Source organism: Cavia porcellus, unplaced genomic scaffold, assembly GCF_034190915.1.
Source record: "Cavia porcellus strain 051 isolate PalLab524CR breed Dunkin Hartley unplaced genomic scaffold, mCavPor4.1 scaffold_17, whole genome shotgun sequence".
Classification (NCBI taxonomy): Eukaryota; Metazoa; Chordata; class Mammalia; order Rodentia; family Caviidae; genus Cavia; species Cavia porcellus.
This window is the reverse complement of record NW_026947500.1, coordinates 3,112,609-3,139,559: the sequence shown is the minus strand read 5'-3', so window position 1 is coordinate 3,139,559 and position 26,951 is coordinate 3,112,609. Positions and strand designations below refer to the sequence as shown.

At 36.8% G+C, this 26,951-nt stretch overlaps 1 protein-coding gene across 2 annotated transcripts; it reads right to left on the bottom strand.

Moving 5' to 3' along the window:
• Skil (SKI like proto-oncogene) lies at positions 1-26,951 on the bottom strand. Of its 2 annotated transcripts, none has more exons than XM_063227151.1 (7): positions 26,816-26,951; positions 22,515-24,258; positions 10,886-10,983; positions 8,872-9,104; positions 5,631-5,860; positions 5,113-5,337; positions 1-4,341 (listed from the first exon to the last, which is right to left on the bottom strand). In XM_063227151.1, the coding sequence occupies exons 2-7, from the start codon at positions 23,610-23,612 to the stop codon at positions 4,183-4,185; spliced, it is 2,043 nt and encodes a 680-aa protein (XP_063083221.1). In that variant the 5' UTR covers positions 23,613-24,258; positions 26,816-26,951; the 3' UTR covers positions 1-4,182. The 2 variants fall into 2 exon arrangements, with proteins under 2 accessions (XP_063083221.1, XP_063083220.1); XM_063227150.1 differs by lacking the exon at positions 26,816-26,951 and adding an exon at positions 25,861-25,999.

Below are 26,951 nucleotides of genomic sequence, written 5' to 3'. Positions count from 1 at the left end.
TCTCATTGGCATTAAAAGTTTTATTTGGAATTTGATCCACAATCTATACAAGTTATTTACAAGGCATGAAAATGGAAAACAGCACAAAATACAATTGAGGTATAAGCTAAGAGCACAGTATGTCATGTTTCAATAAATATAATTCAAATTTGTAAACTAAGTGACCAGATAGATGAGTCTTATTTTTTAGTAAAACCATATAAAATATTTATTTCACGTGAGGTAGGACAGTTTTGTATGTCATGTAATGCAACCAACCACAGCAATTTTAATCATAAAACTGTACATCATTGGCAAAATTACAAATCAAATTATGGTCAATATAATCACTTTGTTTCAACAGTTACCAAACAAGTTAATTCAATTACTGTCTTCCCAGGTTAGAAATTCAGAAATAAACTTTTAAGACTGCTATGTTGGCTTAAAATTATTAGGATAAACAAGTACTTTTAACAGAATAGTTAAAAGCTAAGTACATTTTACTTCTCACAAACTTGAATTTCCCAAAAGATGTCCTAGATTTCACAATTGTTTTAATAGGATGTTTCTACTAGAACTACTTTAAGTATGCTGTGCTTTATTTTCAAGTGAGGTATCTATTGGAGAAAAAAAAATCTTATAAATTTTTGTTACATTAAACTAACTTTAAACACTAATTTCTTTTCTGGGCTTAATTTTTAAATTTGTTATTACAATTGATCACCTCCTAATTAAAAAACAGTAGCACTACATAAGACATTTAAGTCTATTTCTAAACAGGCTCCAAATTGCATTATATAGTTTAGAAGCTATTTAAATGCAGACATTAAAAAAAACTGTCCTTTAGATAAGATGCAATATAAAATAACCATATGCTTTTCTCCCAACAGTGGAAATGCTTAATATCCTATACTAGAAAACATTTTTAAACTGCTTATTTAATTTCACAACATATAATACATATGTCCTTTATTGCTGCCAGCATCAATAAAAACTATTAACAAGTAGTTCCACGCACAGGAACAGATGTACAGTATAAGCACAATTTTTGTTATATTAATTTTCAATGTTATGTGGATTAAATGCATAATGAGCAAATAAAAAATGAGTACTCTTTCCTAAATAATCAAAACATGTCTTATTGAGAAGAAAACTTAAGAAGCTGATTAAAAACCTTCAGTGCTAACTCTGCAATTAATTCTAGGGAAATATCATAGGCATGTTTTACATTACAGTTTCCTTTTCACTTTATTTTCCTTGAAACAGACCACAGATGTGCAAAAAAACTGGCTGTTCTGTTGTGACTTCTAAAAGATATGGGCAACCTGCAAATATAGCACTTGGTTTATTTCACCTACTTTAACAACTGTTTTATAATTCAATATTTACAAATGATTTTATATCTAAACTGGCAATATATTAAATATGTTATAAAATTCATTCAAGAAGCATAAAACATCCTAATTCTCCCAGACTCAGAAATGCAAGCAAAAGAACACATTTTACAAAATTAAAGTACAAGCCAAACTTAGGTTGTTGGCAAAATCCTATAGCATTAAAGGTTGCGTTTGTAAAATTTGTGTAGTTAAGACTTTCCTCACTGACAGCAGATTTTATATTTACTACCTTTAAAGATCTGGTTTATTTTTCTCGTAAGGTTTAAACTATTGAAACTATGACCACCCACTCATCACTTGTAAGCTAAAGTTCTTTCTTTTTTTTAAAGATGCTCTAGCATAACTTTTATACGCTGCCCCTTTAGTGCAGCTTTTTAGAGCAAATGTTTTTATTTTTCCTAAAAAGAATTATTATAAAATCTGAGGAAAAATCTAGTGAACTTGGCACCAAAACAAACTTTAAATTAGCCACCAGCACATAAATCGAGCATGCAAGGAACAGAAGAATAAGTTCTACATGGGTAAGATTTTTTTTTTTTTTGGTCTTTTTCCTTTTTATCAGTACCGGGGATCAAATCCACGACTGCCTGCTTGCAAGGCAGGCGCTTATGCCGCTGAGCTAAATCCCCAGCCCCATGGGTAAGATTTTTAGGAGAGGTCACTTTATAAGCATTACAAAATCTCTCTAGTATAGTTTTCAAGCTATGCGGTGCAATTTAATTCAGTTACTTTTAACAGTAATATTTACAACTGACTAAAAACTATTTTTGAGAAAATTAGAAACCTATGGCACGTCAATGTATCTTCTGTAAAATGAAGACTATCACAATGTCATATGGCAAGTTTTCACTAAGGATTAGAAAACAAAATTACTCAATTCTAAATCAAGTGTTTATAAAGAATTTAACGGTGGTTAAGAAACAGTTAAGAATTCTAAAATACAGTATTTTAAAGATAAACAATTTATTTCAGACATTTTCAGTTGAAACCCAGGTAAGCCTACCATACTAGATAAAACCAGCAGAAATTAGAAAAATAAAAGAAATTATAGGTGATTGAGTTTGTCTCCCCAAAAAGTTGATTTGTAACATAATTACCTTACAACCAAAATAAAACTATACCATAAAAATCTGTGATTTTTCTTCATCCCAATCTAAATAAATGGCAGTGGGAGAATATGGCATTTTAAACATTTACTTTAGCGCATTGTTTTAACATTTGTTCATTCTTCAAGAGACTCCAAGAATCAACAAATTAGGTTAGCGTTAATAAGGTTTAAATGCAAAATACACATTAGATTACACTATATTTAAAGAAATTGCATTTTGGGAAATTCTTTTTAAATATGTCAGTACCATTAAACAAAATATGAAAATAATCACACAATAACCTAAGAGAGCTTTGAAGTTCTATTTATATCATTAAAGTATCTATCTTCTGTGCTGCAAAACAGTGTAAAACTAATAAATTTTTAAAAAATAAAATAGCTTAAGGAATTTCATTAGTACCTAGTGAAAGAACCTAAAGAACAAAATTCATAGGATAGTATTAATGGTGGTTTCAGGAAACTTCCTTTAAAAAAACACATACTGGGAATTTTACCTAATAACTTTTAAGCTAAGAATTAACTAACGTGAAATTTTCTATTTAAAACGACTTTTCTGTGCAAAAAAAAAAGTACAGATGATGCCCTTTCCCAAACTGTGAAATTCTGCCATCTAAAAATGATCTACAAACGTTGAGAAGCAAATAATTAAACTGCCTTGTATTAATCTATCAAACTGCATCTATTGATTGTAAATTCCTGATTTTGGCATTAAAGTGTAATTGAAAATGGTCCATTTGTGCAAATTTGGTACGATAACATACAAAAGTCCAAAATAACCTTTTCAGCTGTTTAATATTTTATAATTTAAAGGAAAACAAATTCATTATATAAATTTCATTAAGACCCATAACTACATATAAAAACTATACAGGAAGATTATGAATCATATGGAAAGTAATGTACATCAATGGAATCAGTTTTTCTTAATATTTTCATTAATATTTTCACACCACTATTAATACCACTAACAAAGGTTCAGAAATTAATTTTCTCAATTCACTGCAAAATATTCTAAATACAATCACATTTAAAATAAAAGACAAATTACAACTGCTTTTCATGTCTAGCAGCAACAAACAAAGCATGTCATACTTCCTCTTTGTGTCCATGGGTATGCTATAGCTTCATTAACAAAATCTCTCTTAAGAGACACTAAAAGGAAAAAGCTGGTGGGAATTTATTATACCATTTGGACAAATTAAAAGCAAACTTTCTGTATAATAATAAATATACTATATTAATTGATAAGTAGACTGTTGAGAAAAATGAAGATTTAACTCCTTGGGTAGCATTGTACTATGTATTTGAATTATGATGCCACCATTGTATCTAAAATTGAATATGAAATATAGATAACAAAAGTGACCACAGCTATTATCTATCACATAATGCACTTTTAAAAGGTATACAATTATTAAATTGGCATTAGAAATATAGGTAATTATCTACTAATTGAAACCATATATTACTGTTACCAAGCTGACTGAGGGGAAAACGTACACAGAAACATACGTTTCATTCATTTGGAAAATGTAAAAATTTATGTACTAATATATAATCTCTTCACTTTCTCTGATCTACAAACAGATAGAATATGTAGTTATCTTCATGCAAGTAAGATATTCAGGATTCAATTACCAAAGCAAGCAACAAACAGAAGAACCCTGTAATACTCAGATGAATCTCTTTTAACAGTGTCTATTCTTTAGTAGTCTTTGATGATTTCAAAATTTGCAGCTTTAGCTCTTTTATCATCATCTCTAACTTCTGTCTTGCCTCTCGTTCCTGTCTCAGTTCGTCTTGGAGTTCTTGTCTATCCGCCTCAGCATGGTCCAATCTCTGTCTCAGTTCTGCCAACTGTGTGATTTAAAAGGCTATGTCAGTTTTTCATTGAATATTCTTTAATGTGAAAGATACAGAGAAATGAACCTATAGCACTTTCATTATGGCAAACTATACCTCTCATTATAGCCTGCAGTCTGCTCATGCAAGTTATTTGTTCACCTCTGAATTGTGAGCTACACTAACAAAAGTTCCTTGTTTGGCCTCCATACTTCTGAATATTGTGGACAACAGCTCATGTGTTTTAATTTTGGGGCACGAAGACTATACACTAAATTAAAACAGTATCAAAACAGTATCCATTTATTTTGTGATATGGAGAACCAAGCTCAGGACCTCAGTCATGCTAAGCAAGCATCTACCAGCAGCTATATTCCTAGCCCAAAATAACATAAAAATTTTTCAAAAAGCAATGTGAGAGCCAGGCATGGTGGCGTACACCTGTAATCCCAGTACTCGGGAGGCTGAGGCAGGAGGATTGTTGCAAATTCGAGACCAGCCTGGGCTACAAAGTGAGCTCAAGGCCAGCCTGAACTGCATAGTGAGACCCTGTCTCAAAAAGACAAACAAACAAAAAAAAGCAATTTAAGTAATTAAATTATAGAAACTCAATAAAAGTTAAAGGAACAAAGGTCAAAATATCATCATGGAGAATACAGCAAAGACTTGTGCCTAACATAATTATCTAGTTTCAAATCTAGCTTGACAAATCTTAATTCTTTTAATAAAAAGATAACAGTTTGCCTTTCCATGCGGGCAGCATTATACAAACTGAGTGATTCTTACCTGTGCAGTATATTCCGCTTCTTTGTCTCTTTCTAAATTTGAGTCACAGGTACACTTTTGCTTCATTACCTGCTCCAATTTTTTCTCTAAGTCTTTCTGTTCAATATAGAATTCTTCCATTCTTTGAGCATGTTCATTCTGCAAAGATTCAAGCTCCTTCTGTAAATTCTGTTGCTCTTCAGTGAGTTCCTTCATAGCTTTTGAACTACTCAACATTTCCACTTCCTGTAACATTAAAAAAAAAAAAATCACAATACAATTTCTACTTTAGTTCTACCACACTGAACATTTAAGTTCAGGAAAACATGGGTCAGAAAATATCTGAAATTTGCCTATGAGTCCTATAAAAAGCAAATTTCATGAAAAATAATTTTCTCTAAAAAATATGAAATATTTAAAATTGTCTGTAAGTATAAAACTCTCAACAACCTGAAGTACACTTTCTGCTTATCTTTTCTTACTCAGCATAGGCTAAAGTGTCTCTTTATAAAGTACTACTGTTTAGAGAACAATTTTACCATCTGTAGTTGTTGTTTCTTCTGCAAAATTGAGTTCAGCTTTTCCTGCTGTTTTATGTAAGTTCTCATTACTTCTTCCATGATCTTTCCCTTGTCATCCTCACAAACAACATCCTTGACAAGAAGTGGAGACGAAGGGGCAGCAGCATGCTTGTTTGTGTCTCTTACTGAATCACAGGCAGTAGAATCCGATTTCTTTTTACTTGTAGAATTACTTGAGAATGACGGATCTTTGAGGGAAAAAAAGTAACACGATATGAATGTAACTTAAAAGTCACTAGATCAACTCATAAATAAAACTAAGAAGACAATTCTACTCACAGATCAAATAAAAAATGTTTAGAAATAAATCTAACACGGTAGTGAAAGATGTATACAACAATTGCAAAACACTGCTGAAAGAAATAAAAAATCTGAATACATGGAAAGATATCCCACCATTCATAGACTGAAGACTTGATATTAAAACAAGCAGTATTTATCTGACCAACTTCTTCAATGCAACTCCTATCAAAATTCCATCTCAAATTTTTTCCAAAATTAACAAGCATATTCTAGAATTCATACAGAAATACAAGGAATCCAAAATAGCAATAAAAGAATGAAGTTGGAGGACTCATATTCCCAATTTCCAAACTGACTACAAAGCTATAAATCAATGGAAAAGAACTTTCAGTACAGAAATAAGTAAACCCATACTTTTACAGTCAATCGTTTTTTGACTAGGAGGGGAAGATAATGCAATCAGGAAAGAACAGTCTTTTTAACAAATGTACAACTGTATTCACATGCAAAAGAAGACTAGACTTCACATCTTATTAAAAAAATTCAAGATGAATCAAAAACACAAATGCATAATCCCAGCACTCACGTGGCTGAGAAAGGAGGATCGTTTTAAGTTGGAGACCAATCTGGGCTACAAAGTGAGCTCAAGACTAGCCTGAACTGCACAGCAAGACCCTGTCTTAAAAAGACAAAAGACAGTAAGCCTAAATGCAAGAGCTAAACTCCTTAAATACAAATGTTCTTGATCTTGGATTACACAATGTATCCAAAACCAATAACCAAAGAAAACAGACATACTAGACTTCACAAAAAATTGACATTTATGGGCCGGGGATTTAGCTCAGCAGCTCAAGTGCTTGCCTAGTAAGCATGAGGTCATGAGTTTGATCCCTAATACCAAAAAAATAAAAATAAATAAAAAATTTTTTTAAATTGAAATTTGTATTTTCCAAGAGTCACTAGAAGTAAACAACTAACAATGGTATATTACATATATGATAAAATATGGTATCCTGAATATAACTCTTACAACTCAAGAGTAAAGAGATAATCCAATTTAAAATAGGCAAAGATATGAACAACGTTCTCCAAAGAAAACATGCAACACACAGAAAAGCATAAAAAAATATTCAGTATCATCAGGGAGCAACAAATCAAAAACACAATGAGACAGAACTTTACAATCAATACATAACAATATTCAAGAGACAGATTAATAGCAAGTGTTAACAAACATGCACACAAACCGAAACCCTCCTAAGCTACCAGTGGGAATATAAAACGAATACCGTTGCTTTGGAAAATGGTTTGCTAGTCTCTCAAATTAACAGACTTACCGTATGACCCAGAAATTGCACTCCTGAATATATACTCTAAAGAAATGAAAACATATGCCTAAACTACATTTGTATACAAGTGTTCATGGTAGCATTATTCCGAGAAGCCAAAATGTGGGCACAGTATAAATACCAATCAACTGATGAACAGATAAAGAAAATGAGATATATTCACAAAAAGGAGTATTAAGCTATAAGAAAATACTGATATAGGAACACAGACTGAGAAAATATTAGTGAAAGAAATGAGACACAAAAATCACATTAACTCTTTACATTAAATGTCCAAAATAGGCAAATACAGATAACAGGTAAATATGTGGACAGAAAACAAGTTAGTGGTTGTGAGAGGTTAGGAGAAAAGAAGATGAGTGACTGCTGAAAGGATCACCAAATTTCTTTGTGAGTGATGAAAGTGTCCTGGAATTAAAAAGTTGTGACGGCTGCACAACTTTGTGATTACACTAATAACCACTGAACTGTACACTTTATAAAGGGGTAAACTATTATATGTGAATTTTATCAACTATTTTCAAAAACTCACTAGAATTTAGGAAAAAATGCAATGCAAATGACACAATGGTGTCATACTATTACTTTAACTTACCATATTTAAATACAGATGAACCTGAATTTAAAAACCTCCAAAGTACAGAAAATATTCAAGAATCTCAATTATTTACAAAAACAGTTGAACTAGAGGATTCTATTCTCCAACTGTTTCAGGACAGCTAAAAATAACTGTCACACTGCCTAAGCATTAAACAAACCTGGACTTCTGCATAGTCTGTAACACAGGCTGTGTCTGAGTATACTGTACGTGTCTTGTATGATCAGTATTTTTTTTAAAGACATAGCAGACAGGGAGCTTTTTTTCTTTCAAATGAGAAGGCACCATTCTACGTTTAAGCCATCTGCTTGGCTCTCCAAGCTTTCAATCATTGCTTTATTCCATGATTTACAGTTCCCCGAGTGTTTTTTGTTGTTGTTGTTGTTGCTGTTGTTTTTTTTATCGGTACCAGGGATCGAACTCAAGACTGCCTGCCTGCAAGGCAGGTGCTTATGCCACCGAGCTAAATCCCCAGCCCTAGTTCCCCGAGTTTTATACTTAACTATTCCCCTTAAATACTTTACTATTAGTTACATGGGTTTGTTACCTCACAGAAAAATCAGGAAAGTAGGGACCTATGCGAAGAAATGTGATAGCAACAAAAGATAGGAAAGAGAAGAAGTATCAAAAATCACTTGCCAAAAAAAAAAAAAAAGAGAGAGAGTAGGGGCTGGGGATTTAGCTCAGCGGCATAAGCGCCTGCATTGCAAGCAGGCAGTCGTGAGTTCGATCCCTGGTACCAATAAAAATGAAAAAGACAAAAAAAAAAAAAAAAAAAAAATCACTTGCATTGTGAAGTAATAAGTACCCGCCTGGCAAGCACAAGGTCCTGAGTTCAATTCCCATCACCAAAAAAAAAAAAGAACAGAATCATCCAGAATTTTAAAAGGTCACTTTCTTAAGGTAAAAACTTCAATTATGCAAAAATTAGCTTAAATAAAAAAACATTCAAAATACTAAATGAATGTGTTAGTATCTTAATTTTTAAAATGTAATTTCTGATACTTACCTAAACGGCTATATAATACTCTACTTGTTTTTAAATCCATTTTCTCTTGTTCTTCAAGTGAGACATCTGGATAAGACACTGTTTTTTGATGTTTACTACTACTCTGAGGCTTCTCTGAGTGTCTTGATGCTGACTTACTTGCCTCTGTCTTTGTGATCTCTTTTGACTGGGATACAGCAGAAGTGAGTGACACATTTGGGGCAACCACTTTATCACACATGTATAAGTAATAGCTGAAAACAAAGAAAGGCAAAGAAAGATACATATTACATATAATGTTAAGTAAAAATCAAAATATGGAACTTATTTCTGCAGTTGAACTCAAGGGGTTTTTTTTTTAATCAGTATCAGGGATCGAACTCAAAACTGCCTGCTTGCAAGGCAGGTGCTTACGCCGCTGAGCTAAATCCTCAGCCCTGAACTCAGTTTTTTTTAACCAGACAAGGTAACAGCTCAGAAAATAAGGTCACAAAACAGATTTCTTAGAAAAATCGGTATTTTAGGCATTAAGCACAAAGTTATGAGAGCTTTTGTTATTTTGCAAGTAATTTCTAAAGACACTGTGAAGAAAACTGAGTCTCTTCTTCCCTCAAAACCACATGGTGGTGAGTGGAAAGGCAGGAAGCACTCAGTAAGACCATGTAATAGCTCTGAGCAGGAAGGCTTATTCCAGGGGCACAAGAGGCCCGAGGTTACTTTGAAGGACTGTTTTCAACCCTCCAGAGCAAGGAACACTTCCTCTTTGCTAGGTGAGGCTGCTTTAGTCACCCACTGCTTGGCTCCAGGCTGATTCGTGACAGGCCCATGAGGAGCTCCCAAGGTCGCCTTAGACAACTCACAGATCACAGTCTCTGAACACAGAGCAGCTACCAGGCAGCTTTCCTGGTAGCAATCCTATTACAGTGTAATACTTTAATACTTTCTACTTGTTCAACAAAACAGCAACAGAAAATTATGCAAAATTAAAATTGAAAGGATAACTACCAACTTTGCTTAAAACACACATAAGATTATTCAACAGGACCGAGGATTTAGCTCAGTAGCATAAGCGCCTGCCTTGCAAGCACGGGATCATGACCCCCAGTAGCAAAAAAAAGAGAAAAGATTATTCAACAAATTATCAGCAAGGCTCACAGAAAAAATGTGAACTAGACAGTCAAGTAACATTTTAACTATAATCTAAGTAACCATTAGTGAAAAGATACACTTCATCCCCTAACATCAGATAATTGATCTCCTATCTTCTTTTCTTTGTATAGGACATCTATGTTGCTCCTCTTTATCAATTTCATAAATTCTGGATCTGAAAACTCAGTACTCAGCTTAAAAAAAAACTTGACAGGTTTAATAATGCCCAAAAGACATTTCCAATTTAATATGTATGACAGTGATTTTTGTAAAGCTGTAAATACTGATTGTTCATCATGCTTGAGGGAGATTAGATTTATAGCACCAAATAAAAATCTAAATACAAAGTTATAATCGATAATATTCTTTTATTGAAAATATGAAAACTTGCTTTTGAAAAGTGTAGTTATTATAAAACTCAAAGAATTTTTTAACTATCAAAGTTACACACCAAACTTTTTTTTTTTTCCACACCAAACTCTTGAAGAACTGATTTACCTCTTGAACAGAAGTAAGGAAATAAAAGGAAAACTTTCACTTGTTACTTCTGGGTAACAAAGGAAATTATTTACTTCCAGAAAAACCACAGAAATACCAACTAAAGATTTTATCAAATATTGAATACAATTTATACTTCATTTTAGATTCTTCCCATTTTTTTCTAGTTAATTAAGCAACATATGATTCTCCAACAATCTCCCCATAATGACAAATACAAGCAAAAGCTACTAAATCCTGAAGTTACTGTGTTAAAAGTTTACATTTTTTAAAGGTAATCTATTAACAAGATGGCATAAAACTAAACAATAAATTCCCAGTACCAAAAGTAGTATTTAGCAGACAGCTAGTAAATGAATGAGTGAATGAATGAATAAATAATGCTTACCTGGGGTGTAAAAACGAATGTGTTTGAGCAACATGTTCACCTTCCTGCTTTATAACAGGGTACCATGACTGCAATTCCAGTCCTGACGGTGGATCAGTCTATAGAAGAACATGGAAGATAAGTTTATCAAGCAAAAAATGGACAGATTTTGTTTATTTGGTTGGGGATTTGCTTTGTTTTGGCAGTGTTAGAGATCAAACCCAGGACCACACCAACATCAGGTAAATGCTCTACCACTGAGCTATACCCTCAGCCCAAAAGGTTAATTTTATTAGGGCTGAATAGGACCACCAGGTAAAGAACAGTTACATTTTTAAGAGCCATCTTCCAAGTAAGGCAGTTTTTTCTTCAAGTACCATGTGATGTCACTTGAAACTCAAAGGACTGCTACATGAACTATCCCATCACAGGAAGTTTCAGTATGTATGTTATCATGATTACCAGAAATTACCTCATCAAGTTTCACACTTAAAGAATTGTATTCTGTAAAGGTACAACACTGGGAACCTCTGAGTCTTATTTTTCCTCTTATGACGAACTAGACTATATCCTACACTTAGCAGTAAATATTAACTACATAATATTATAGAGCAGGACAGGGGATATAGCTCAGCAGGCCTAAGTGACTGCCTAGCATGCAAAAGATCGTAAGTTCAATTTCCAGTACAAAACAAAAATTCTACAGTACTAAGTACTCTAGGAAGCTAAACCCAAAACTACTGTTTGTTAACAGTATCAGTAAACAATTTATTTCCTCATAAATGTGAAGTTTTGTATAGCTGGGATTCTTTTAGTGCTAAAGGAGGAGCTATACCAGTAAACAAAAGCTGGCAACTTAGTGAGCATGTGCCTACTAGAAATTTCATATATCCTGTTTCATTCAACAAATACCTCTCAGTGATATCTTACTGTATTTTTTTCCTTGAAATTCTGTATTATTTGTACCCTTTTACTGCTTTGGTTTTTTTTAATTTTATTTCCTTTCTTTTTTTTCTCTTTAAATAATAATAATAAAAAAAAACAAATACCTCTCCACTGAGGTTAACAATTACCTCCATTTACAGATTTGTAAAAAAATGATATTCAGAAATTAAAAGTGAGTAAAGTTACCAACTTTTTCTTTATTTTGGTTTGCTTTCTAGTCTGTTCTGCCCTCTTTTTCTCCTTTCTCATTTTTTACATTATGATAATGACCACTGGGCATGGTGGCTCATGCCTATAATCCCAGCACTTAGGAGTCTGAGGCAGGAGGATTGTTGCAAAGTTGAGACCAGCCTGCGCTACAAAGTGATCTCAAGGCCAGTCTAAACTGTGACCTTGTCTCAAAAAGTCCAAACAAACATAATAATAATAAATAATAATAATAATGACCTTGCTCTTTTGGGGAAAGAATAAATTTAAAAGGGCAAGACTTACTAGCAGAAGAACAAAGGAGAAACTGAAAGATGGCACAGTTATGGTGAAGAACAAAGATAACAAGTTAACTGACAAATGCCCTCCAGTAAGTAAGAGAAGGCACTAGGCTAACGCCAAATGGACAGCTCAGTAGGTTTTGAAACGCTTCCTCTCAAGAGGCTCTACTATTCCCAAGAAGCTCCAATCCCATTTGCAACTAGGCAAGATGTGTGGGAAATGACAACTTCATTAAGCTATAAATAACCAGGAATTAAGCGTCTAGTTCAGTGGTAGAGTACTTGCCAAGCAAGAGTGAGGCTCTGAGCTCAATTCCCAGCACCTCAAAAGAAAAACCTAGAGGTGATAGTCGCCAAACACTCAGAACAGGAGTGCTGTTTGCCAGCTGTCTGGGTTCTAGAGACAAGAAAGGAAAAAGGAAAGGAAAGAACGTTAAACAGTTCCGATGAAAGCACAAATGGCCACGATGTGATCAGAGACATCCCATTAACAAGAGGACCAACATGGGAGAAGAAACCAACAAAACAGGCTGAAAACAAAAGAAAGCAGCTTTGCAACACACATCACACAGTTTGATCAATCAGGAGACGACAAAAGTCAAAATCAAAAGTAGGCTTAACTTGTATTGATATGATATGTACATTTCTATAAAGAATTACTAGGCAAGAACTCTGAAAGACTAATAACAAAATTACATGGGAGAGTATTTGAAAAGGATTTTAGAGGTACTAGAGTTCAGTGAAGGCCCATTCACTATATATGAGTAGAGGGGCTTTTGTTTTTGTTTTTACTTTTTTGGCGTTTTTTGTTGTTGTTTTGGGGGGGTTGTTTGTTTTGTTTTTGAAACAGGGCATAGTACTACAAATCTAGGCTGGCCTTGAACTCCAAGCAAGCCTCCTACCACAGCCTCCAGGGTGCTAATCAGAGGGTGCGCTGCCATGCCTGGCTTAGAGGTTTGTTTTGTTTTTTAAACTCACATTCCTGATCAAATATTTTAAAAATGGGCCAGGGATATAGCTCAACAGCATAAGTGGCTGCCTGGCAAACACAGGGTCCTGAGTTCAATTCTTGGTACCAAAAAAAAAAATGTATATATATATATATGTATATGTATGTTCAGATATGCATTGCAATTCGGATACAATGTTCAGAAACTGGGCAAATTCAACTATTTATAAAATAAATCAAACACTTTTTACATAGTGTCTCAGCCTACAACTTAGTTCTAGCCGTAAATGAGTAAAGGAACTGACCTCTAGCAACAAATACTAAATGATAAATGTTCTCTGACGATAGACACTGTAAAGAAAAAAAAAGAATATAAAAACTTCATCAAAAAGGAAGACAATTTGAGAGCTTAGACATAGGCCAGGGCAAACAATTTAATTATCTTAAAGGCCTACACTCCCTACCCAAGAATATAATGTATGTAGTAACTGGTACTGAAGAAGTCATTAGTCAACATAGTTAAAGTATGTTATGCACACCACTTAGACTCAAAATTTTTTTAAATATTTAGAATTCATTAAAAATATTTATTGAAAACCATAGTGCTTACAAAATGGTAGCTTACTAAACAAAATATTTTAAATTCCAAGCCTGTATGATAAAAGAGGTGTCAATATGCATGAATAAGACAATCTAATAAACCAAATGAAATGTAAGGTCATTTTTAATTAAACAAGAATGTGTTTTCTAGAATTCACCTGCTAAATTCATTTGGAAAACAAGACTCCTCCATAAACCAGTCTTAAATTCAGAACAATTCTAGATGTACTCACTGTCTATTAAGTTTATTAAAACTATTCTATGCATTTACAAGTTTTTCCTACTATGCTACTGGAATATTGAATCTTCAGAACAGCAAGCAAATTCTAAGGTTTTTCAGTCAAAGATTATGATTTGAAGTCTGAAAAATTTTAATCGTTAAGTTGAAAACTCTAGTTTGAGTTGTATTTTTCTTCACAATTCAAACCTCTTTCTATGTCTCTAACTTCAAACACCATCTTACATAACTACTATCATATTTTTAAACATTCATCCCTCTTAATTGCTATTTCCTGTTCTCCCACCAATCCACTAATAGAATTACAAACCAAGGATCCTAAGGAAATCTCCCTTAGGATTGTCTAATGTCTGAATTCCCTATTCCCTAAGGCTTATTCCTTAGCCAATAAGTGTTATCTAGCCTCTGACACAACAGCAGATTGAGTTCACAAACATTAGTACTTTTGTATTTTTAGTACCTAGTACCATGCCTATCATGCAATAAATACTTAGTATTTACTGAGCACATTTTTTTTTTTTTTTTACCGGTACCAGGGATTGAACTCATGACCACGCGCTTGCAAGGCAGGCGCTTATGCCGCTGAGCTAAATCCCCAGCCCCTATTGAGTACATTTTGAATGCCAGTGTAGCTCATTAATTCCCAGGGAACCCTTTTGTAAGGGTGTGGGCAAGGGTTCTAGGGGACAGCTCAGTGGTACAGCACCTGCCCAGCATGCTTGTGTCCCTGAATTTAAACCCCAGCATCACCAAAGGGATGGGAGGGATACAAGGTCACTGGATACCATGAAATTTAAGATGAATTGCTTTTATATTTGATATCCTTATACCCCAGGAAGCAGCAAAACTCAACAGTCCTTAGGCTGTATTTTATCAGATATACAAATTAAACAAGCCAAATGGTAGGGAAATGCATAATACTAACCATGATAAAATGCTGTGAGTTAATTTTACCTAATACACTGTGGTGAGCCATAAACATATTTATAACAAATTATCCTAACTACATGTTAAAAACAATTAAGAAAAGCACATATTACACAACAGAACATTCACAGACATGCCAGATTTTCTCATCTATTCTGCATTTGTGTCACCATACAAATTAAATTTTCAAAAAAAAGAAACAATACAATTAAATGGTATAGCACTAATGCTACTGATCAGGAATAAAAATTAGCAAGATACGAGTGCCTTTTACCTTATCTTTCAACATGGGAATAATTCATTCCTTGTGTATTTAAACACTGAAATAAATACATTATATAAGTTGGCAAAGGAGAGATCTTTTAGTAGCTTAAATAGGGAGCCTTAACATATTTAAATGCTTTTATCTCCCATTTTCCCCACCATTATCTGCCTCAAAATGAACAGATGGCATCTCCATTTCACATACATAAGTGAAATTTCAGACACATTATTTCATCCCAAACATTCTAATCTCTAAGATATAAAATTTCAAGTAATACCTAAAATAAAATTTTAAACAATTCTAAATGTATGGTGATTTTTGTAAATAAAATTAGAAAAAATTTTCCCAAAATTTCTCTTTAATTTCTGCATAAGACTTCCTAATAAAGAACTATTGTATTAAAAATACAATGCTTATTAATTTCACAAGGACAAATAATTTAGAGCTGTATTTCATTTATACAATAATTCCAACCACTCAGCACTACCCATATACAAATACTCCTATTTGTACTCCAAAAAAGGGGAAAAAAAGACTTTGAGAAATCCTAGACTAATGGCCAACAATAAACTTTGCTTTTAGGTGATACCCTAGTTTTTAATTACATGATCAGATTCATATAATCTTTATGTCTTAATATTATACCACTGATTAACTAAAATTAAGAAAATGCCTCAAAATTCCAAAATCTCAATAAAAATCATAGGTAAAGGTTTTTAAAAATGTATGGAAAAATTACTTTTAAAAAGTTTAAAAGGGGCTGGGGATTTAGCTCAGCGGCATAAGCGCCTGCCTTGCAAGCAGGCAGTCGTGAGTTCAATCCCCGGTACCAATAAAAAAGACAAAAAAAGTTTAAAACTACTACGAAGATTAATTTTTAAATTTTTGTGTTCATAAGACAATTAGCCTGGTAAATTTAAGTCCATCTTCCTAATGGCTTGATTATAAAAGAAGTAAAATACAATGCATTCTGAAAGTACATTACTTTGTACTTTATATGATGGGCTCATCCTATAAATCATTAGCAAGTTTACCAAACACATAACTGGGCACTTAAGTAGGTCCTTAAACTGAATATACCTGTCAGGATCTGTTTACTACATACAATATTAAGACATTCAAGGGGTCAATAAATGGTTTCAGATATATACAAAAGAAACCCTACAAGACAGCTGCCAACAGCTCTGCCGCTCTTACCGAAAAAAACCAAATCCTTCAGCATAGTATCAGCTTTCCTCCATACTTCTAACATGTTGTGAATGAGCATCTCAATTGAAATGGAATACTGTTACACAGCAGCAAAGAGCTTACTTCACTGTAATCATTACTATTAATCAATCTAATGTAAAACTGGGACAATATGATCTAAGCATCTGTACTAACTTATCAAGGGATCTTCTGCTCCTCCAGACTGAAAGATCACACCACCTGTCTTACAGAGCCAATTTTAGGTTTGAAGTGCTTAAAAATGCTCACAGGCAAAGCAAAGGGTTAAGATCTTATTATAAATGTGTAACTATCATGTAACACTCTTATCTACTACTTGAAGGAAAAGAAACAAATGGATAAAAATCCTGCTAATTTCTAGGACTTAAAAAAAATGTATGCTGCAGTTCTACGATGTTCAGTCCACTTACTATTGCAATGATATGGAAATGCCAGTCAGATTTTCCCGGAAATATTTGTTACAATTTTGAACCTGCTTAAATCTCAGGCTTTACTTTTCTATCTCATTTCAATACATACTGAAACCTAGTGAATTTTTATTTTTTAAAAATTATGGTCCCAGATTATTTTGGCCTTCAAATAATATATGCAAACTGGCAATATCAAAATGAAGATTCACCTTAAATTTGTATAATATACTCTACATTTTATTCTATTTCATGTTTTAAAAAAAAAAAAATGCCAATGACCCACTAAACTAATTTCTTTTTATCAGTACCGGGGATTGAACTCATGACTGCCTACTTGCAAAGCAGGCGCTTATGCTGCTGAGCTAAATCCCCAGCCCCTACCACTAAACTAATTTCAAGACCGTCCTGATTCTTCTCAATTGGTTTCTCAAGAGAATTAAAAAATGTCTCAAGGCATTTGTTATTTGTAATGAATTAACAGCTCCCCAACGGTATATCTATATACCACTCTTGGGAAAACTGAAAAAAAAATCATCATTTGTATCATTTTATGTAGGGCATACCTCTCTGCATGAGAAAAGCTCCATGAATGAAAAATTGCAGTTTAAAAAGGAATCAAACCAACAGATTAATTTCTATTTTTTTTCCATTTTTTAGTGGTAAAAATGAAAATAGATTTTGTATTTCTTAGTTGCATGCAACTATTTCCCAAGTTTAAAGAAACCAAAATCCTAAAGATTTCCAGTTATAAACCAGGGACAAAAAGAGTCCACAAATCCTACTATTAACAGAGTAAGTTCCAAAAACTTAATTACTCTGAACTTTATTTAGAGTATCTTTACAAAATACTCTAAATAAACTCTAACCCAATCCAAACATGTCTGGGTTGATCATTTAAAATCTCAAAAGTGGTCTCAAACATGGAAATGGCACTTATTTCCAACAGAACAAATCAACATATCAAAAGTTTTGGATTGCAAGGCTAAAATAGAATGACTCAGAAATGTTACTTTTTACAATACATCTATCTGCTTCATGCTTTTTTCTTGCATACTTTAAACAATTAATATCCGACTACCAAATTGTATGCCAACAACTAGGCATGAAATGCATCTCAATCTAATATTCAATTCTTATTTGCTTTAGGCATATCTTCACATAATTCTAGGGAAATTAAGAAAATGTTTAGAGAAAGGAAAAATCTCCAAATACATATTAATAAAATTTTCAGTAGTGATTTGAAATACTATCCTACATTTCTAGAGTATAAAAATTAGTAACTTCCAAAATGCTTTCCCATTCATTCTGATTCTATGAGTTGTAGTAAAAATTTTTATGCAAACTACATTTGTTTAAAAGTTAATCATTTTGGGGCCAGAGATTTAGCTTAGTGGCTTAAGCGCCTACCTGGCAAGCATGATGTCATGAGTTCAATCCCCGGTACCAAAAAGAAAAGTTAATCATTTTGTTTTAAAAACCCAAATACTCTAAAACATGATTTAAAGTTGTGAAAAAAAATTACTTTAAAAAGATTGAAAAAAAAAAAGTTCACCAAGCACCTTTGACATGCCAGGTTCTAAGGGAGCACGGGATCACATCAGTCTCTAAACTTAGGAAAACAGTTACTAATTTCAGAAAATTAGACAATATTGACTGGTCCCTCATATTTGTACAGATACTTCCCTCTGATTTTATATTCACTTGATCAAAATTTTTGCTAATCACAAAATACCAAACTATACCCCAGAGGTAACAAGCTACCATGTAATCCACAAATAAAAGTTCTGTTCCATCACCACTCTTTTTGTAGCTACTCATTCTCTCATGTGTTTTCTTGTCTCCTTCAGGTTAATACTGAGAAGTACATTCCTGAAATTTACATCAGCTTGCAAAAGGGGAGTCTTTTTTGTACTATTATTCCAATGACCTCTAAAGAAATTAATTGAAGGGCTGGAGATCTATCTCAGCGGCACAAGCACCTGCCTTGCAAGCAAGCGGTCATAAATTCAATCCCCAGTACCAGTAAAAAAAAAAAAAAAAGACATTAATTAAAATGAAAATGCAAACCTAAAGATAATAAATGGCTCATATGCTTTCAGGGAAATTTTTTTGTTCATTTGTTTTGTGTCTGAGAGACTACACCCAGAGTACATCTCTACTTAGAATGTGATCTACTACTGAGCTATACCCTCAACCAGGAGACTTTTTAAACTAATTATCACTAGGACATCTATGAAATACAGCATTTACTCTAAATCTTGCATGAGAAGCACAATAGTTTATTTTCCCATGAGTAGTCCCATTTGAATTTTAGGAATCTAATTTTGATATACTTTAATGGCATATACTATTTATCAACTTTAAATAGAGATGGTCAGTCATGTCATAGTGAAGAATCACCTATAATTTTGTTATCAACTTACTATACATGGCTTCTCTACTAAAGTGCTTGAAAATAATCTTAAGTAAACATTACCCTTCAAATTTTACTTATAAATGATCAATTGCTTAGCAATGTTTTCCCAGATAGAAACCTTATCTAATACTTGATGAAATACCCACTGCAGACATGAAAAAGAACCAATAATATGATAGTTTTGCATACATTTGTATCCTATAAAATGAAACAGCCTTTTCTCTAATTAAACACACAAAAAACTCAAATGGGATAATCTCATAATGCTATACTGCAAAGCATGTCTATTACCAAGTATCTTTTGTATGACCTGAGTCAGAGTTCAAAATACAACTTTAATTTCCATAAAGAATAAATTCAGTTCTGCACTCAGAACACTGACCCTATACAACTCATTTCTCCCATCCAAATATAACACTTATTTAAGCAAATTAACATAGCTATTAGCTATGCAAGTAAGTATGTAAATAAGTCCATCCTTTAAAATAATTAAGTTGCCACATTTCAAACAACTGCCTATTGAATTTCAGTACTCTGACTATACAAACTATATAAGCTTATTAAATTACATTCACACTAAACGTACGTCTTTTCCATAACAGTTTAATAGACTTGGCATAGTCTTCTTTAAAAAAGGAAAAGTCTGGTTTGACTTTTTGAAATGACCTTCCTCTGGTCAATTTGGTTTGTGTGGCAAATAACTCACTGATTCACCGATGATAATGAAAAATGTTCCCCAACCAAGGACTACCTCCCTTTCCCTTTCCCTTTCCCAGTTAAATGCCTCAATATACATGTTACATATTATATACGATACATAGTTATATGTGTGAGTATATATTATATACATAAATATGCAGGTTTATGTGGAATCAAGAAGTTTCTGCTTCTAGGCAAAGTATGGAAAATTTTTAGACTTCACATCAGAAGACCTGCATTAAACCCACAATTCACAATCTATCAATTATACCACCACAAACATGTTACCCATCTGGGACAAATTTTTCATTAGACGGAAATACTCTAAACCAGGGGGCTGGGTATTTAGCTCAGCGGCATAAGCGCCTTCCTTGAAAGCAGGCAGTTGTGAGTTCGATCCCCGGTACCGATAAAAAGGAAAAAGACAAAAAAATATATATATATATTCTAACCCACTTTCATCACAGACCTTCAAAAATCTACCTATGGGCTGGGCTGCACACTGCTATAACTCTAGCATTCTGGGTTCAATTCTCAGTACTGTGTGGGCAGGGGCTACCTCACGGTGTTTTGAGGAATAAACGGTAAGATGTGCTGTGGCACGTACAAAGATAAAATCTCAAGTATGTACATACAAAATGAGCCAAAAAGATAGTTCTTAAACGTTAAATTGTTGGAAATGTTCTTAAATTATCTTCAATTCACATGAAATTGGGAGCAATATCAAAACACCACCATAAAACTAAAGAAAATACTAAAAAATTAAAAATTAAAAAGCATAGCAAAAAGAAAGAAAAAACCTCACTCCTTCCCAAACCCAAAAGTACATTCAAATTAGCATATTCTGGAACAGTAAGAGACTACAGCCTACATTAGGGATGGTTTGAATTTTAGCTAAATCTTAGTACATTCAGTTTCAGTTAGGCAACCCCACACACACACCAGTTTTCGGATTTTATTTTCCCCACAGTGGAGGGACACTAACAAGGTAGTTTATCGCAAAAGTGCTTATTGTCAAGAGTAACAAAGACCCAAGCAATATATCTGGTAAATAGTGTGGCTACTGACAGACATGTAAGCCTCAGGCCCCTAATTATTAGCTTGGGGTTGGTACCAAGATATTCTAAGTATCTAAAGGGGTATTCCACCTTGTGGAAATATAGATCACTTCTGAGCAAAAAAATCAGCCCTGTACATTAAATACAGCTGTATGCCTAGTTTTATATTTTTTGCATGATGGCCTGAAATTGTTTTAAAATCAATTAATAAGTGAAGCTGAAGAACACAGTTCCCAATGGCAAGAAATTTAAGAAACTCTTTCTTGGAGAACAGAAAACAACAAATTATCTTAAATGAGAGTTTAAAGGTGTCTTCATTGAGTTTCAGAAACAAACCTCTGTCCTAAAACTACACTTGACTACATTTCCCTCAAAACCTTGGAAGCACCATGACATCTAAAGCCCAGAACATTTAATCTTAAATTCCAATCCAAGCCCCAACTTAGCTGGGAACAACCTGCGGTAGGTCATTTAATAGGCCTCAAGTCATTTCTTCTGTGAAACAGAACAGAGATATTTCAAGAAATCAAAATTAGTAGGAAAAATGTTGAAGTTATTAAAACATGGCCAACTTTTTGTTGTAAAAATAAAATTATGTAAAACTGCTCAAAAGGAATGCTTGACACATTTTCAGCACTTACCATTAGCTATTGATGTTATATATGAATTAAATCAAGTGAAAAAGCATCTAACGTTCAAACTGATTATTTAAAAATCCAAATCTCATCTATTACCAATCATTCAAAATATTAACTGGAAAAATTTTAGCTTAGCCTACAGTAATGCAGTGGGAAAAAGTTAAGTTTAATATCTCTTTGCTGGTAGGTTATGTTAACACATTACTTTCATTCTAGCTGCCGTAATTTTTAAAAGCCTCTTCAAAAAATTTGTTTCTAGAATCACCAATTCTTCAAACATCTTTTCTACTGGTTTCCAACACTAATCAAAGCTAAACATCAAGTATAGAAACATGACAAGACATAGATGTACCCTTTAAAAAAATGCTGTCTTAAGAGCCACAAGAATGGCTTGGCTGTCGTATCATTTGCCAATGAGATGGCACTATAACACCAAAGTGTAAATTATCTTGAGTTCTACTAAAAGAACAGAAACAGGATGTGTGAAAGAGACAACAGATCAAAACTTAAAGTCCAAACTCCTCCAATTTTGGCTATATAATTTTGGGAAAGCCATTTACCTCTGGGCCTCATTTGCTTTATCTGTAAAATGGGAATTATTATTCTCGCATAGGCTGTTTGGACAAATGAGTGAAATATTAAGGAAAATACTAAACTTCAAATGCAAACATGACTTTTAAACAGTGCTTTTGGTTAAAAGAAGTTTCTTAAAAACATGTAAGTCATATACAGAATTTTGATTTCAAAGTAAACCACTATCATTATATATTGCCACTTAAAAAAAACTTGCCTTGGATTGAGTTCTCTTTCCATTTCTCATGTTAAACTTTTCCTTCATTTCCTCTAGAATTATCTTCAATTTCTTTTCTTCAGGTGTCCCTAAGTATTTTTGGTTCACATGAAGATAACAATGCCATTTGGCTGATTCAAAGCCCCAGTGGCAAGTTCTTTTGTCGGGTGATCTGTGAGAATGCATCACAAACGTCTGGGGTGCAAACATTCCACAGCACTCCAAACACTGAATACATGGAGCATCAGGCTGCACATAAAACTGAGGTGCAAACAGACCCTGACATTTGCCCAAGCATTCATGTTCCACTTCAAAGGCACTGCCAGTTTCCTTTAACTGGGCCAAAGAGTTTTTAGCAGGAAGTATGCTACCATTTTGCAGAAAAGTTCGTGGCCGCAATAAAGCATTACACAGTCTTTGTGCGTCAGTTAATGTGATCAACCCACAGGATGGAGCATTGAATGGAAGTATTCCCAGGACCTTCAAGATATGAAGCTGGTCTGAGGTACACCTTGAACAATATATATATAATTCATCACACACTGTGTTTATCTGCTGAAGTGAAAATTCTCGGAGAACAGAATTTAAGACTTGGGGCAAACACAGTCTCTTTTCTCCTCCAACTTGAAAACAAGAAACAGCCTCCCCTTCCAAAACAGTCTGGGTGAGCTCTGTGGAGCTATCTGAAGGGATGAGCAGTGGGCCAGGAAGAACCTGAGGAGATGGAAGAGGCAGAAACACAGTGGGTGACATGCTTTCCTGGGAATATCGTGCGGAAAATGCTGCTGGTCCACCCAAAGAGCTCTGACTACTTAAATGGAATTGTGCCAACGTGTGTTTCAAACTGGGATTTAAATTTAAAGGTTCAGGCAGGGAAGTACATGTTCCTTTGACATGTTCTCCATCAGTTTCCATCAGTGCTTCTCCATAATCATCCAAATGTTCCTTCTTTACAGTCGGCACCTTATTAACGGTTTTTCCGTGTGCATGAATATCTGTCATCTTTTTTTTCACTGGTGGGCTGCCATCATCTCCCATCACATTCAGTTTTTTATTGGAGCCCTGAGCCAAGGAGAGATTTGTCTGAAGGTTTTCCATTGCTACACTACTTAAACAATTATGTATGATATTTGCATTTTTATTTAGTTGCTTCTTTGAAGAATGTTTACTATACTTCTAAGTTACACATAGAAAATTTTAATCTCCAAAGAGAAATCTTACTCAACAGATTTTGCAACTTTATTTTGGCGCTTATATCCTAGTATAATTTTCTGCAAATGCGATAAAATTTCTTGTTTTGCTTCTAATAACTAAGAATATAATCTTAAGAGGCACGCTTCTAAGGAAGCTTTTATTTCTTGAGTTCTTCAGGTGTATGTAAAATAAAGCTGTTAAGTTCTCAATTCAACGTGTCCAAGTTCTATGTAACGTTTTTGTATGGTGGTTTAGACTTCTTAAAATAAAGCATGTGTAAAGTTCATGCCATTACTGTGCCATAAAACCTAGATTCAAACACAAGTCAAAAAGATGCAGCCAAATTAAATTTCTACCACCAAAGACAGTTACGAAGGGGTGGGGGAGGGATATGTCTTCTAAAAGTGGTCTGTTGGTCTTGGTGCCCAAATCTCCACACCGGTAAGAAGCACCTCTGACTCCACTTGGACTTTTATTATCAAAAATTATACTTAAGGAAAAGTTGCTGAGTTATCTTCAAGGATTATGGTTCATCCTTCTTTTAATGAATCTGGAAGAGAAGGGGGATGGGAGAATTATATTTGAATTTGTTCCAGAGGCCAAAGGGTCAGTTTCAAACCAATTTCTTAATCTTACACTGAGTTCACTTTACCAAAGGTGACACTTGAGTGATTTCTTTAAAACTAGCCCCAGTTAACCACAAGAACCTTCATTTAAATAGGAAAGCAATTCAGAAGGTGGGTAAACAGAGCAAAAATATCCCTCAAAAGGTAGAAGGTTACTCAAATTCAGAGTATGAAGAACCTTACACTGAACTCCTTAAACAAAATTTGTACAAGATTTACGTTGTGTCATTTAAACTAAAAAGTAATCCATTACTGTATTTTTCATTTCCTAATTTTAAAAAAGGGAAAGTCTGGTTTCACCACCATCCCACCCAAAATGTGTTAATATAGCCATCATATGTAACTAAGTTACAATCTGAAGAGCATTAATTCGTCTAGCCAATGTATCCTATTTTTTGGAATGACTGTAGGTAAAAATTAACTTTCCTTTTAAAAGGGGTAGCGAATTTGCTTAAAGGAAACCAAAAGCTGAAGACTCCATGTCTGGGAATCTCCATCCTTGAACAAGATTAATCCGGGACAAAAAGCACAAGGCAGACAGCCCTCTCACAAAGAATGCAAATGGAGGAAGAGAAAAAGAAAAGATACTTCTTCCACTTCCTTCTTCAGAGAAAATCCAGATAAAATACAATAAACATAATTTTGAGCTTTCCAAACTCCCAACAATTTACCTTAAAACAAATCTAAAGGATTAAGAGCGAAGGCCACCAGCCGAGGCAGACTTTCGCCACCTCAGGGACACCTCAACCTAGGCAGGGCAAGAAGAGGGCAGGAGGCACGACCTAGAATGGGGGAGCCCCAAACCTCGATGCGCTCCGCCCACGCAAAGCCACCCACCCATCTTTAACCTACAGGGTGAAGACCGCGAACCGGGGACCCGGGACATCCGGGGGGTGCGAAGAGGGTGGAAGGAAGTAGGCGGAGGAGTCCCCCCAGCCACCACCCGGGAGCCTGGGATAACCAAGCGCGCCCTCCAGCACCGCCCCACTGCGGGGGCTGCGGGGAGGGCCGTGGAAAACCCCGCGCGCCCTCTCCCCACGAAGTTCTCAGCTGCTACCTCCGCGCCCCGAGTTTACACCTCCCCCTCCGAGTCTACACCTCCTCCCGCCAGAGCCCCGAGCCTGACCCCATTGGGGACCGCAGGCAAACGGGCGCCACTACGGACCCCGCGCCGCCGGCCGCCCAGGTCCAACCCAGGTCATCCCCGCCGAGCGCAGACGGGCGGGGGCGGTGACGGGCGTCCAGGTCTCGGGGTCCGGCGGCTCCGGTCAAGTGCAGCGGCGCTCGAGCCGGCGCGCGCAGCGCGGGGTCAGCGAGGTGCGAGCCGCCCTGGAACCCCCGCCCCGCAAGCCGCCCCGGCCGCAAGCCCACCCGGGACCGGCGCATCCGGACCCCTGCTCCGGCCTCCGCACCCCAGGGAAGCTCCACCGGCTGGTGAACTCCCCACTGCCTGCTGAGAAGCCGGGCGCCCCAGAAGCCGCGTCCCCTCGCCTCCCGCCGCGTCCCCCCGCGAGCTGGGGCCGCACCTGTGCCCGCCGTCGCCGCCGCCGCTCGCCCGCTCCCTTCGGCTGTGCCGGCGCCGCTCCCAGCCCCACACACATCGCTACACACAGCCCTCTGACGTCACCGAGCCCTTGGCCCGCCCACGTCACTGCGGAGACACACGGCTTCCCGCAGACGCCGCCGCCGTCTCCGGCCGCCGGGGGAGAGCGAGGGCGGCGGGAGGAGGAGGGGAGGGGACCCGAGCCAGCAGCCCCGGCAGCGCGCGCGCGCCGCCACCGCCGCCTCGCCGCTCCAGCCCGCGGGAGCGCGCGCCGTCTGGCCTATTGTGGCTCTTCAGGGCTGCCCCGACCTGTCGCCTCACGCACGCGCCCCTCCCCCCAGGCGCGCGCCGGGCCCCGCGCGCCGTCTGGGCGGCTGGCGCGCGACGCTGTCTGCGGTGCACGGCGCAGACAGGATGTTCCCTGCCGCCCCACCCCCACCGCCGCCTCCCTCCTCGCTCCTTCCCTCCCTCCTCGCTCCCTCCCTCCTTCCTTCCTCGAGTCGCCCAGCCGGCTGTCTGGGGCCGCCGCGCCCCGCCCTCGCCCCACCCGCGGCTCTGGGGCACAGGCCAGACCCGGGGGCGCCCCGGCGGCTCGGTCGCAGCGCTCCGGGGAGAAGGGGAAACAGGGCGGGGGCGGGGGCGGGGCGGCCGCGTGGTGCACTGTGCGCGACCCTAGCAGCCGGCGAGGGCCGCCCGCCCAGGCCGCCGCCCGAGGTCAGGCGCGGGCGATCCCCCCGGCCGCAGCCGGGCGCCCCGCCCCGGAGGTAACTGGGCGGCGGCCGCCCTCTGCGCGCCCGGGGCTGGCCCTGAGCCGCGGCCGCCGCGAGACGTCCCCGCCCGCCGGCCTCCCGCCCCGGCCACCCGCGCCCCCGCGGGGCCTCCGCCCGCGGCTGCGCTGCCAGCTGTCGGCGCCCCGCCCGCCGCCTTCCCCGCCTGACCTCCATCCGCCATGCGCTGCGGGCGGGAGCGGGCGCGCGGGCGAGGCGCCCGAAGTTCCGGCAGGACCGGGAGGACGCTTCGCCGCCTGCCTCCCAGCCTCCCGGCCTGCGTGCAGACCATTCTCCCGGCTCCGCG